A 14,300-nucleotide genomic window follows, 5' to 3' on the forward strand; every position below is an offset into this window, starting at 1 on the left:
TTTGCACTGCAATTACACATACTCTGCAGTAGGCTTACAATCAAAATTAAACAGCCATACTTTACTAACTACTACAAACACATCACATTACATTAGCACCTAATCCACATCATATTTTTAGCTGAATTCACCTAAGGTATACATTATAATAATCAAAGAAATGCTGGTGCATTACAGTAGAAACTAACAGCAACAGAACTCCAAATTTTGCCGCCAGAATATGCAGCTCCAGTATTTCAAAAATGGAACCAACTTCCTAAGTTTCCAGCATAATATCATCTTGATCAACACTCCTCCTTGATATTCATGCTAGAAACTCCAAGTTTGAGTCTAAATTCTACAAACTTGGACTTGTTCAACCCTTTGGTCATAATATCAGCAACTTGGTTCTCTCCCAAACAATGAACTAAGTTGATTTCTTTGCTTTGCTTTGCCTCTCTCACAGCATGGTATTTAATTTTGATATGTTTAGTTCGACCATGGAGAATAGGATTCTTAGCAATTGCAACAGCTGACATGTTATCACAATAAATGGTGGTAGAATCATCTTGATTTAGCCTCAATTCTGCCAGAATTTTTCTCAACAAGACTGCCTGGTTTGTAGCAGTTGCATCAGAAATGTATTCTGCCTCAACAGTAGATTGAGCAATTGTATCTTGTTTTTTGGAAATCCAACTAAAGGCACCATGGTTAACAAAAAAAACATATCCAGAAGTGCTTCTCATGTCATCAACTGAGCCTGCCCAGTCACTATTTGAATACCCAATTAGGCTGAATTTTTCAACCCTTTTGAACCAGATTCCTAACTCAGTAGTCCCCTTAATGTACCGTAGCACCCTCTTTGCAACCTTGTAATGCATCTCACTTGGCTTGCTCATGAATCTGGACAAGAGGCTGGTGGTGTACATCAAATCAGGCCTGGTTGCTGTCAAGTACAGCAAGCATCCTATCAAGCTTCTATAGACTCCTTCATCCACCCTCTTGGCACCATCTTCCTTGCTCAGCTTTTGGCTAGGAATCAATGGAATATCAACTAATTTACAATTGTCCATATTGAACTTCATTAGCACTTCATTTGCATACTTCTTTTGACACACAAATATACCCTTTAAGCTTTGGTATATTTCCATGCCAAGAAAGTAGCTCATTTCACCCAAATCAGTCATATCAAATTCCATCTTCATTGCTCTTTTGAACTCTTCCAACTGATCAAGATTGCTTCCAGTCACTAAAAGGTCATCAACATAAAGAGAGACTATCATCACTTCTCCTCTTTGTTCCCTTACATAAAGGGTGTGCTCATTTGGACTTCTAGCATATCCTAGCTTGCACAAATAATCATTAATTCTGCTATACCAAGCTCCAGGGGCCTGTTTGAGACCATACAAGGCCTTCTTGAGTAGATAGACCTTCTCCTCCTTTCCCTTGACTTCATACCCCTCCGGTTGCTTAATGTAGATTTCCTCATCAAGTAATCCATTTAAAAATGCAGACTTTACATCAAGTTGGAAGATTTTCCAATTGAATTGAGCTGTCACTGCCATGAGAAGCCGAATGGTGTCATGTCTTGCCACAGGTGCAAAGGTTTATGAAAAATCAATTCCAAATTGTTGTGTAAAGCCTTTAACAACAAGCTTTGCCTTAAGTTTGTTCACTGATCCATCAAGATTCAATTTTCTTTTAAATATCCACTTAACTTGTATTACTTTTCTGTCAAGTGGTCTATCAACTAGCTCCCAAGTTTGATTTTTCTCAATCACATTCATCTCCTCCTGCATTGCAGCCTTCCAGGCTTCAGATTTTGCAGCTTCAGCATAGCATGTAGGCTCTAATTCAGCCACATTACACCTCTCATATATGTCATGCAAAGACCTGGTGCCTCGGACTGGCATTTCATCCACTTCTTCAGGATTCAATTCAGCATTATGAATTTCTGGATCTGTGTCATGTTGGCTGCTGATCCTTCTCTCAACTTGCCTTTTTTCCCAATTCCAAGTAGCTCCTTCATCAACCTTGACATCCCTACTAATCACAATTCTTTTAGAGCTTGGATTGTAAATTCAGTAGGCTTTAGACTGGCCACTATATCCAATCATGATGCCTATTTCAGCCTTCTCATCTAACTTAGTCCTTTTGTTTACTGGAACAAACACATAGCACACACTTCCAAATACTTTCAAATGATCCACATTTGGCTTGACACCATACCAGGCTTCAAAGGGAGTCTTGTTGTCAAGTGCTTTGGTGGGTAACCGATTAAGTAGATAGATCCAAGTGTTGACAGCTTCTGCCCATAAAATTTTTGGCAAATTTTTCTCAATCATCATGCACCTAGCCATTTCCATCACTGTCCTATTCTTTCTCTCACTCACTCCATTTTGTTGTGGAGTGTATGGACTGCTGAACTGATGCCAAATTCTAGCCCCTTTACATGCTTCTTCAAACTCATTGGATGTATACTCTCCACCATTATCACTTCTTAAAGTTTTGAGTATCAAACCTGTTTGGTTTTCAACCAACAGCTTGAACCTTTTGAATGTAGCAGTTACCTCACACTTTTGGTTCAAGAAATGCACCCATGTCATCCTAGAAAAATCATCTATGAAAATGATGAAATATCCACTTCCACTTAGAGAAGTTTGTTGCATTGGACCACACACATCAGTGTCCACAAGCTGGAGCTTTTCACTTGCTCTCCAAGCTTTATTTGCAGGGAATGGAGGCCTACTAAGTTTGCCAATTTGGCAGGTTTTGCACAATCCTTCACCTTGGTCTATTTCGGGTAGGTTATGGACTAGGTTTTTGTGTTTGAGTTCCTTGAGGGCATGATAATGAAAGTGTCCAAATCTCCTATGCCACAACTCTGAATCATCTATCCTAGCTGAGTGGTTTTGAAAAACAAGCTTTCCTCATTCTATAGGAAAACTTTTTCCCTACATTCTAACCTTCATTAATTCTGTCCCATCATTCTCTAAAATAACACAAGTGAGGTCCTTGAAATGCAAAGAATAATTTTTCTCTAACATTTGTCCTACACTAAGTAGGCTCAAACTGATTTTAGGCACAAACAAAACATCAACTATGAGTTTAGTACCTGTTTTGGTTTGGACAGCAACATCACCTTTGCCTTTCACCTCTAGCAGTTCACCATTTCCCACCTTTACCTTGGATTGGTAACCCTCATCTAGGCTCACGAAATTGTTGGCATTTGGGGTCATATGGTTGGTGCAGCCGCTGTCAATCAACCACACGTCAAGGCTGCTTGCAACCATGCATTCAGAGACCACAAAAAGCTACTCTGAACTCTCTTCTGTCTGCTGGGAGCGCTGGGAACTTTCCACAGCTTGAGCTTGCTGTTCCTGCTTATTCCCTTTGTTCTTACACACTCTTTCAGTATGCCCAAATTGTTTACAAGACTTGCATTGAATGCTAGGCCTGAACCGACATCTATTTTCAGAGTGGTTCTTTTTTCTACAGTGAGGACAAGGAGCAAAAGTTCTTGCTGCACCCATATTCTTTCCTCCTTGATTACTCAGCTTTTCTTTCCCCTTCTTCTCTCTAGCGTACCTCCTACTTTCCCCTTGAAATCCCTTCTTTTTTTTACTTGCAAACATAGCTCCTTCACCCAAATCTTCCTACCTCAGCAGCCTCCTCTGTTCTTGTGCTTGAAGGGAATGCACAAGTTCTGCTAGGCTGATTTGGGACAGGTCTTTTGAGTCTTCAAGTGAGGAGATTTTTGCTTCAAACCTTTCGAGTAAACTAACCAAAACCTTCTCCACAATATGCTAATCAGTCAACTCCTCACCAAGTAACTTAATCTTGTTTACAACCTTCATTAATCTATCCACATACTCCTTGACATTTTCAGTTTCTTGCATTTTGAGCACTTCAAACTCTCTCCTCAAGTTTAGGATCTGCATGTTTCTAGTTTGGGTACTTCCCCTAAACTCCTCCTTGAGCTTGTCCCAGGCTTCTTTAGGAGTATCACATGCCATTATCCTAGAGAAGACTTGAAGAGTTACTGCAGAATGGATGCAGGAGAGTGCTCTTGGAGCCTTTGCAACCTCCTCTTCATGTATCCTAATTTGATTTAGTGTTGGGTTTGCTCTAAGTTGAGGGATTTGTCTTTCTTCCTCCACATATTGCCATAAGGAATGGCCTCTCAAATAGGTCTTCATTTTGACAGCCCAAACATGATACTGCTCACCATTGAAGATAGGCGGAGAAAGAGGTGCTGGATTTGTTGCCATGAAGGAGATCTTAAAGGAGTTAAGGCTTTTTGGTCTGGAGGATTACGGTGGCTCTGATACCAAATGATGGTTTTAGAGCTGGAGAATTCTAAGTAAAAGTGTAGCTGTTATGTTGGCACACACACTAAAAAAAGTTGCATACGGGAATTGTATTTCATTGAATAAAAAAAAACAGAATATAAGTTGGACCGGTTGAACCGTGACCCGACCATCAGAGCGGGTTGCCCACCGGTCCGGTTTTTAAAACAATGCTGCAGAGTAGGTGTAACTGCAGTGCAAACCATGCTTTATATTCTGTTGGTTGGACCAGTGATGTCATCAGCACATTTTAAAAAAAAATGTTTTTTTTTAATTTCTATTTTTTAATAAGACAATAACAACTTAATTACTGTCTAATCCAATATGATTCAAAGTTCAAATTCAACAACAATCCTGACATAATTTAAGTATTTAACAACAATTCAAATTCTAAATCCAAACATGATGTTATATTTACATATTAAATGTCAAAATACATACTAATTAATAACAAAACATTTGATGCAAGTGTTTTTTCTTTGATCCGTCTCCATGTTGATTGACCTNGGTAAACTAACCAAAACCTTCTCCACAATCCGCTGATCAGTCAACTCCTCACCAAGTAGCTTAATCTTGTTTACAACATTCATCAATCTATCCACATACTCCTTGACATTTTCAGTTTCTTGCATTTTGAGCACTTCAAACTCTCTCCTCAAGTTAAGGATCTGCATGTTTCTGATTTGGGTACTTCCCCCAAACTCCTCCTTGAGCTTGTCCCAAGCTTCTTTAGGAGTATCACAAGCCATTATCCTGGAGAAGACCTGGTCAGTTACTGCAGAATGAATACAAGAGAGTGCTCTTGGAGTCTTTGCAACCTCCTCTTCATGAATCCTAATCTGATTCAGTGTTGGGTTTACTCCAAGTTGAGGGATTTGTCTCTCTTCCTCCACATATTGCCATAAGGAATGGCCTCTCAAATAGGTCTTCATTTTGACAGCCCAAACATGGTACTGGTCACCATTGAAGATAGGTGGAGAAAGAGGTGTTGGATTTGTTGCCATGGAGGAGATCTTAAGGGAGTTGAGCTATGTTTGAAGAGTTGAGGTTCTAGTCTGAAAAAAAACTCACAGAGGCTCTGATACCAAATGAAGGTTTTGGAGCTGGAGAATTCTAAGGAAAAACTGCTGTTGTGATGGCACACACACTGAAAAAAAAAAGTTACAAACGGGAATGCTATTTCATTGAACAAAAAACTGAATATAAAACATGGTTTGCACTGCAGTTACACTTACTCTGCAGCAGACTTACAATCAAAATTAAACAGCCATACTTTACTAACTACTACAAACACATCACATTACATTAACACCAAATCAGCAGCAGATTTTTAGCTGAATTTACCTAAGATATACATTATAAAAATCAAAGAAATGCTGGTGCATTACGGTAGAAGCTAACAGCAACAAAACACCAGATTTTTGCCGCCAGAACATGCAGCTCCAGTACTTCAAAATATTGACCAACTTCATGACCTTCCAGCATAATATCATTTGATCAACAGAACCTATGGAATATGAGCAATCTTTGACTCATCGTTTCTGCAGCTTTCAACTAGAGGAGGACAGTTTTCAATCTTCAATAGCTTGAGGGAAGTAAGGCGTTCCATCCCTTGTGGAAGAGATAACAATCTGGAGCAATTTGTAATATCAAGTGTCTCAAGTGATGTGAGATATTGGAACCACTCCGGCAATGCTTCTAAGTTTTTACAGTATCCAATCTGCATGGTCTTTAGAGTGTTAGCAAATGTTTGAAGAAGAAGTTGGGGCAAATCCACCAGTGATTCTAAATAATAAATAATGAATGTTTTAAGACTCAGCCTCAGCCCACGATCTTCTGCTTGCAAATCCATCTTCAAATTAATCTTGGAGGAATACGAAATCAATAAGATCTCTAATTTTGTTAGGTATTTGATGGTATCTGGTAATGATCTCACAGAAGTGTTTCGTAGATGCAACATTCGGAGACTTTTAAGACCATGCATCCCTTCACACAAACTTACTAGATTGGAGCATGCAAAAAAGCACAAATATTGAAGGGAACTCAAACATCCAATTCCATTTTCCGGAAGAACCTCCTCTTGTGTGGTTATTTCCAAGTGCCTAAGGCAAATCATCTTTCGCATGTTATTAGGCAACTTCTTAAGCCTAGAACAACCACCAATTCTTAACATTTGCAAGTTCTAAAGCTCGCAAATAGATTCAGGAAGCTTCTTCAATGAATAATTCCGAGCAAGATCAATGTACCTCAAATGTCTCAATGTACCGATAGAATCTGGCAACACTTCAAAAAGTATATCACACAAGTGTAGAAGTTGGAGGTATTTGAATTTGGATATATCTTTTCCAATAAATGACCCAACAATAGATTCATCTCCATATTTCTTTGCTGCTGGAAAGACAATGCTTCAAACACTCCTTGAGTTGTCAACCATAAGTTTTAGAAATTCTTGACCACATAACTCTGTGTCACCATGTGAAAAATGCTGGAATTTCCCATCAACATTTTGGCTTCCGAAATTTGTGAATGCAGACTCATCTTTTGCCATTGATGTTGCAAGATCATGCACTTTAAATTCCCAATGAAAATAAATATCCCTGAAATCCTCTAAGAAACCCCTTGACCATAAAACTTTCATATATCGAATGGCAACATCTTCTACCTCTTCAATTGTCTTAGAGGTTTTAAGAAGTCCAAGCACCATCAATAATTGGTCACGCACTCACTGCCATAAGTATAATCCTTTGGAAACAAGCAAAGATAAGTAAAACATCACTTCAAGAGAGGAGGCAAATGATCATAGCTCAATTTCAATACTGGTAAGTTGTCTTCATTATCTTGATCTACTTGCCAGATGTCATTTTCTCTTATTTTCAACCACTCACATTCGTTTGTATTTGCATAAAATAAGCTCCCTAAAGATCTCATAGCCAACGGGACTCCTTTACATTTTCTCACAATTTCCTTCCCAATTTCAGTGAGCCTTGGAAAATCTTTCCCTTTTCCATCTTTGAACACATACTTCTTAAATAATAACAATGATTCCTTAGTGGAAAGACCTTGTAGAAAATGGGAGTGACTAGTGCTCATTATTTCTACAACTCTATTACTTCGTGTGCTCACAATAATTTTACTTCCATTGACACCATTTAGCAATAATTTTCTCAGATCCATCCATTTCTGGGGCTTCTCATTCCAGACATCATCCATGACAAACAAAAACTTTTTATCTGTCAAAATTTCCTGCAAACGCTTGCGAATTTCACCTCTTTCTAACTTACTACAATCATTTGTTGCAAATTTAATAATTTCTTTCATTAATCTTGTGACATCGAATTCATCTGACACGTATATCCATATCTTTAATAGAAAGAAATCATTTACGTTTTTTATCATTGTAAACCATTTGAGTAAGAGTGCTTTTACCCAATTCCAACTATTGGAATGACAGAGACTCCCTCTCCTTTGGTTGGTTGCGTTAAAATGCTTATACCCCTCTTTATCATCCTCTCTTCCAATAACATAAGGAGCTCCCAAGAAGGGATCAATCTCCCTCTCCTTTGGAATTACATGCCCATCTTCAGCAGTACTCTCACTAAGAATAAATTTACTCCTATCACCTGCGATCTGATCTAGCCTTTTTCTAATCTCCTCGATTTTATGACTAATTTCAGATCGATAAACAACAGGATTAGAGCTTGAAAAGCATTGACATACCTTTGTTAATGTGCTCCTCTTTTGTCTCACCACTTCCCTCCCGCAAGCTTGAAGCTCGAATTCTTCTAAAACGTCCTCAGCATCAAGCTCAGCATCCAAGAGCACGGCTTGGACAGCGCTCAGGGTTCCCCAAGGCTTTTTAAATCACTTTCAACAATCCACAACAAGGACACTTGCCGAACCACAAGAGAGCCTATCTTCTTCAGAACTTCAGTCGCAATGTCACATAGAATTGATTCTGCCATTTTCTCTCAGAAGAAACAGAGCGCGAAAATAAGCTAGCTGAAGATGATTGTGTAGATTGGCGTGAAAGCAGCAGCATCTCTAATCAATGCTTCCTCTTTTCATGTTTAAAGCATGTAGTTAGGGCCTTATCATCCATGCATTGCCACAAAATTTATTAACACTATAATTATAATTATAATTATAACCAAATATTAACACCATAACACGTGCACCGAGATTGATAATAACTTGACACAAGTTGAGCTCAGATTCGTATGGGACCAATTGGAATTTTCTTTCTAGCTCAACTTGGTAGCAAGAATCACAGGCTTTTGTATCTGAGTGGCTACAGCTTAGATATTGATGTAAAAAAAAAAAAAATTCCCACCACCGAAAGTATAAGAACAAAGGTTGTGAAACTTTATTCTTCAACAAACCTCATCCGAATCCTATTCTCACACAGTTTTTGCTTTAATAATATCACATCATATGCAGAGAATGAAGGTTTATTTTGCTTCCCTACTCTTGCTTTGTCATCCCAGTTTCCAAGGTCTGTTAATATTAATTTTTGAAACTCAATCCATTTGATGAATCGCGCCATTGGCCATGGGCATTTATGACTTACTTTTCCACAGCTGTATTCAAGGGAAGACTCTTCCCCAGCTCTGTAACCAGTTCTGGAATGTTGTTTAACTAACACCATTTACCTTGAATACAATACAATTCACATTGTGCTCTACAAGTTTTCTTCTAATTTTCCTTTATACCAATTGCAGTTTATCAGAACTTTAGCCTCAAGTTTAATATATACCCAAGTGTAGAACTCACTGTACAATGTACACACCAACGAAACGGCATGTAGTTGTTATTTGAAATGCAGGAAACCAGTTGACTAATATTGTATATGGAGTGTGGATATCTTTTTGTTAAAGTATGTGATATTTTGCTGGAAACTGGTTTGCTGTTCAAGTTTGTATTCTGGCGCCAAGTTTGAGTATGTTAAAGGCTGTCTTTCAATGCTGTATTTGGTTGGTTTTTTTGAAAGTATTATGTGACAGCCGGTGATTAAGGCCATTATATGTCACTGTAAATTAGTATTAGTTAGGGTTATTTAGAATGCCTTGTATTTGCAAAAAGTTCTCACTGCAAGAGTGGTTGTAACAGTGAAGAATTTTGTGTTTATATTCCCCTGTTCAATGAACGAAAACAGAGCAGATACAAGCTGAAGTCTTTCTCTTTTTTCAACTCTCTCTTTCATGCATGTTAACCTTCTTTCTCTTAGCATAACCAGACTCTAAAACCTACACTTTTGACAAATTGAAACTACTCTTATGGCAAATGGCAACTTGGGTTTGTTTACATTTTGCTGGAAGTTGACCTTCATTGTTATATTGGTGACACTGCCTGTATTACAATAATTTAACATTACAGGAAACATAAGATGTGCTTTAATTAACCACAAATTCAAGGATTAAACTCTAAGACTAAGGAAGATGAATTGTAATAAGATGTGGTAATGGATATAAGAGTATTTACAGCCGAAAGCTTTAAGTTGAGTTTATTAAAGTTGTATTCATACAGTGCTTAGCATGAGCCACAAAGCCAAAGTCTTTTTGATTTCTAATATTTGCTGGCAACATTATTTGAAAGTGGTTTTTCATGTACCTTCTCATCAGCAAATCTATCCCAGAAGCGAGCCATGGCTCTTTCACATAGATCTTCAGGCACTAAAAAGTACTTTTCCTTCCACAACTCATCCATATATGCAAGAATTTTACATGTGATTCAGCAATTGGTTTCTCACCGTGAACCAGCACAGAGACCTTCTTATATACAGGATAGTATTTCAAAAAAATCTTTTACATTGAGCCAGTGAGGGATCCAACCCAATGCTCTCTAGATTCAAATATCCTATGGTTCTAAGAAATCAGGCTCATCTATCTAACAAAAAACAGAATTATAATGAGATGGGAAATCGTATAGTTCTTGTAGAGCAAAAATAATAATAAGAGAACTGAAAACATGCACAAAATTTTTTAATTTTTCATGTACCTTCTCATCAGCAAATTTATTCTAGAAGCGGGCCATGGCTCTCTCACATAGATCTTCAGGCAGTAAACAGTACTTTTCCTTACACAACTCATTGATATATTCAAGAATTTTACAAGTGATTCTGCAATTGGTTGTCATCGTGAACCAGCACAGGGACCTTCACTGATGAAAAATTATCAAAGTGGTTTTGCAGGTGGTGCAGCAAAGAAAAGGGGCCAGGATAGTCAGTGCCAGCCCCTTCACCGAGTGGATTGTAGCAGAAACCTATCCTTGTAACTTCCCAATGGAGCACATCGACCACTATTAAACACTCATGGAGGTTCAAAAGGCTACAAAGGCGATCATGTGCAAGGCATTTTTCATCACACTTAACGCAAACTGTCAAAGACGGGTACAGAACTTTACCCCTTCTAAATAAATAAACTTTGATGACTTGGCAAAAGCCTTCACTGTAAATTTTAAATCCCTCCAGGTAAGGAGGCAACCAGACTACAAAACAAGGTCTAGGGAAACCCCATGAACTTTGTAGATAGGAATCATCGTGAGGTCAATCAAGCGGACAAATACAATGAGAAGATCGTCCATCGAGGGTTGGTCATAGGGGAGACCAAGAAGTGGCTTGGCAAACTGTCTGTCTTCACTCCCCAAGCCTGTGATCATTTGTATAAATCTTGCTCGAGTCATGTTCACGTAGAAGAAAGGTTCAAGACGAGGTATCTAGGGCCACCCATTGTAGCCAAAATGCCTGAGAAGATACAACCACCTCCTTATTACAATGATGTAATGGGTAGGACAAAAAAAAGCGTGAAAGCATTTCCAAGACAAAAGTCTTGCTCACCGGGATGACTCCTATTATGGGAGGGGTGATTGCAACTACTCAGGTTGGTGGCTGGAAACTAAGTACTTCCTTCCTCAGTTGCGCCCTCCAGATGATCCTATCAAAGTTTACCTGAAGAAGAAGCTTAAAACCTTGTTCAAAGACCGGCCCCTTAAAAAGTATCCTGCCTTGACCTTGAGGAACCGTTATAAGTATTGTAATTATCACAAGATGTGTGCCATTCTCACCAGAGTTGGGCACGAAACGTCATATTACTTTGATCTTGAGGAGCTCATACAAGGAGAGGAGTATGTAGAGAAAACTTAGAATTGAGGAGCTCATACAGGAAGGAGAGTTGCCTGAGTACGTCACAGAGAAGACAGTTCCAGAAAAGGCAGAAGGTAAAGAAAGTCGAAAGTATCAACATGACTTGGGGAGGTTTTCTGGCAGGCTCAAGTCAGGCGAGGAACCCACCAGTAAAGCCAGCGGAACCCAGTAGAACCTGTTGGTGAACGATGATGATGTGTAAATAAGTAATGAGGAGGAACATTATAAGATTGTATTCACCAATGACTCCAAGTTCATCACCATCACATTGATGCCTGACAATGGTTTCATCACTACGATTTATATTATTACATATCTAGTACAAACTGATAAAAATCTGCGAACGATAGAAACGGTAAGGTGCAACACAGATAATGAATAAATATAACATAAGAATCCATAGAATCGTTTTAAGTGAGCACCTTTCTTGATTGACAATCATATAGGAATGCAACAAATCTAACCAACAAATTTTGAGCAATTTTCTTCTTGAGAAATTTTTTCCAACTTGATCGACATCTCAAAAAATGTAAGATGATGTAAAGACTAAAGATCATATCATACCCATAACTTAGTTTTGGGTAATAATGCAAGGTTGAAACTATGATTGTGTTCAAAACTATAATTTGATAGTTGAGAAAACAAATGTAATATCTAAATAATAAACAAACCAAAATAGCATAGGCCTCAAAGCCATGTAACATCCAAATAAAAGAAAACCAAAATATCCTTGGAAACATTTTGAACAAAATCTAAAATAGGTGTTCGAAACTGCCTACAGAGTAGTGCAACTAGTTTGTCATCAAAAATACGAAAACAGCATTATGGCAATCACTCTCAGTCTTCTTCCTAGTAACGCCCAATTCCCCACACTCTGATCACACCATCTGTATATCCACTAAACAAGGTGCTTCCGTCGGCACTCCAGTTCAAGCTTGTGCAGTAGATGTTCTGCATAATAAAATGCAAATTAACAAATGCTATCACATCAAACAGTAAAACCAATATTCAAATCATTACAAAAACTCAAGCTCCTAATGAATAATTGGCAAAACTATAACAACACAATCATGTTGAACAAAGATGCCCTCGATAACCCATTGTACAGAAGTAAAAACATATTATCAACAGCATGAATCATTTCCATCGAAACAATTAACTAAAAAATACTTAGTTTCTTTCTATCACGCAATAAACAACTCAGGTTGACCAACTAAACGATCACAAATGAATCAACTCAGCCGTAACAGAGAAACAAAACCACACTCCTTGCCAAAAAATCACAAAAGAGGCGTAATGTATAACACAATCCATGGTTCAGGGCCGATAACTCTCACAAGATCATCCACACCCACCAACATACAAGTAACAAATCACAACCATCTTCAAAATAAATCATAGAAAACCGCCTATACAAACACACTACCCAACCGAATTAAACTACAGTCATTCACACAAAACCAAAAATAAATAGACACCAACAAAGAATATACACCAAGTGATCATGTAGATGAATATAAACTATCAATAAATAAATTAAATTTCAATTTACGTAATTTATACCTTCTTTTTAATGGTGGTAGTAGCAGTGGTGCCCTCACTCTTCTCAGCCTCGGTCTTCAAATCAACTTTAAGATCCTCCACAATGCTCTTGCTCTCAAGATCCCAGATCTTAATACTCTGCTCAGTTGCAGCACACAACCAGTACCTATTTGGACTGAAACACAGAGCGTGAATCACAGCCCCTGCGTCCAATGAATACAATCTCTTACCTTCTGCCAAATCCCACAGCAATATCACTCCATCTTTCCCTCCACTAGCGCACAACGAACCGTCAGGTGACACCGCTACAGTATTCACATATCCACTGTGCCCTGCCAAAGTGGACCTTAGCTTACAGTTGCTCAAGTTCCATACTTTCACGGTCTTGTCCCAAGATGCAGAGACGATCGTCGGCTGCAGAGTATTAGGGCTGAACCTAACACATGAAACCCACTCGGTGTGAGCGTCACCGTCTTGAATGGTGTACTTGCATTCGCCGAGAGTGTTCCACAGCTTGATCGTGCGGTCACGGGAGGCTGAAACGATCTGACGGTTGTCAATGGAGAACGCGACAGAGAGGACATCTTTGGTGTGGCCAACGAAACGGCGGGCGGAGACACCGGCAGCCAGGTCCCACAGACGGAGCTCACCGTCCCAGGAGCCGGAGAGAGCGAACTGTCCATCAGACGACAGAACAACGTCCTGAACGAAGTGAGAGTGTCCGGTCAAACGACGTCGTGGGACACCATATGTTTTCTCTTCCTTAGTGAGGTGCCAGAGGATGATGGACTTGTCACGTGAGGCGGTGACAATCATGTCGGAGTTGTCGATGGGGGTGGCGATGGCGGTGACCATATCGGTATGGGCACGCATGGTTCCACGGAGTACGAGACCTTCAGCCATTGTGGGTTTGTTTGTCTGGTCTCTCGCTAGGGTTAGGGTTCGCAGAATTGATGAGGCGAGAGTGGCGAGCTAAGAGTCGGAATGAGAAATGGTAATGTTTATATAGTGATCGTGTCGGAGATTAGGGTTTTGGGGTCACCGAGACAGTCGGTTGCATGTAGGTGTTCAGTGGGCTCATTTGATAGTTGGGGATTGCATTAGGGTTTGGGATGGTTACCGGGTATAGCCGGTCAGATGGGATAGAATTTGATTTTGGGTTTAATCTAAATCTAAAATCTAAATAATCTAATTAAGATGTTTGGGTATTAGTTAATTACTAAAAAAGATTCTGAGTTCAATCCATCTATGTTGTTAAAAGCGGTAGCCATTGAAGGGATTTACCCGATTGT

At 39.0% G+C, this 14,300-nt stretch overlaps 3 protein-coding genes across 3 annotated transcripts; all 3 read right to left on the reverse strand.

Moving 5' to 3' along the window:
• Nucleotides 1–5,835: 5,835 nt before the first annotated feature.
• LOC116140518 (probable disease resistance protein RPP1) lies at nt 5,836–7,032 on the reverse strand. The gene is made up of 3 exons (XM_031426144.1): nt 6,801–7,032; nt 6,575–6,719; nt 5,836–6,475 (listed from the first exon to the last, which is right to left on the reverse strand). Exons 1-3 carry the CDS (start codon nt 7,030–7,032, stop codon nt 5,836–5,838), a joined length of 1,017 nt encoding a protein of 338 aa, XP_031282004.1.
• Nucleotides 7,033–7,100: 68 nt separating this feature from the next.
• On the reverse strand, nt 7,101–10,031 carry LOC116140519 (putative disease resistance protein RGA4). The gene is made up of 2 exons (XM_031426146.1): nt 9,936–10,031; nt 7,101–8,180 (listed from the first exon to the last, which is right to left on the reverse strand). Exons 1-2 carry the CDS (start codon nt 10,029–10,031, stop codon nt 7,101–7,103), a joined length of 1,176 nt encoding a protein of 391 aa, XP_031282006.1.
• A 2,023-nt stretch (nt 10,032–12,054) lies between these two features.
• Nucleotides 12,055–13,995, reverse strand: LOC116140488 (guanine nucleotide-binding protein subunit beta-like protein). Its single transcript, XM_031426114.1, has 2 exons — nt 13,030–13,995; nt 12,055–12,417 (listed from the first exon to the last, which is right to left on the reverse strand). The coding sequence occupies exons 1-2, from the start codon at nt 13,909–13,911 to the stop codon at nt 12,316–12,318; spliced, it is 984 nt and encodes a 327-aa protein (XP_031281974.1). The 5' UTR covers nt 13,912–13,995; the 3' UTR covers nt 12,055–12,315.
• Nucleotides 13,996–14,300: the final 305 nt, after the last annotated feature.

Source organism: Pistacia vera, unplaced genomic scaffold, assembly GCF_008641045.1.
Source record: "Pistacia vera cultivar Batoury unplaced genomic scaffold, PisVer_v2 Contig373, whole genome shotgun sequence".
Lineage (NCBI taxonomy): Eukaryota > Viridiplantae > Streptophyta > Magnoliopsida > Sapindales > Anacardiaceae > Pistacia > Pistacia vera.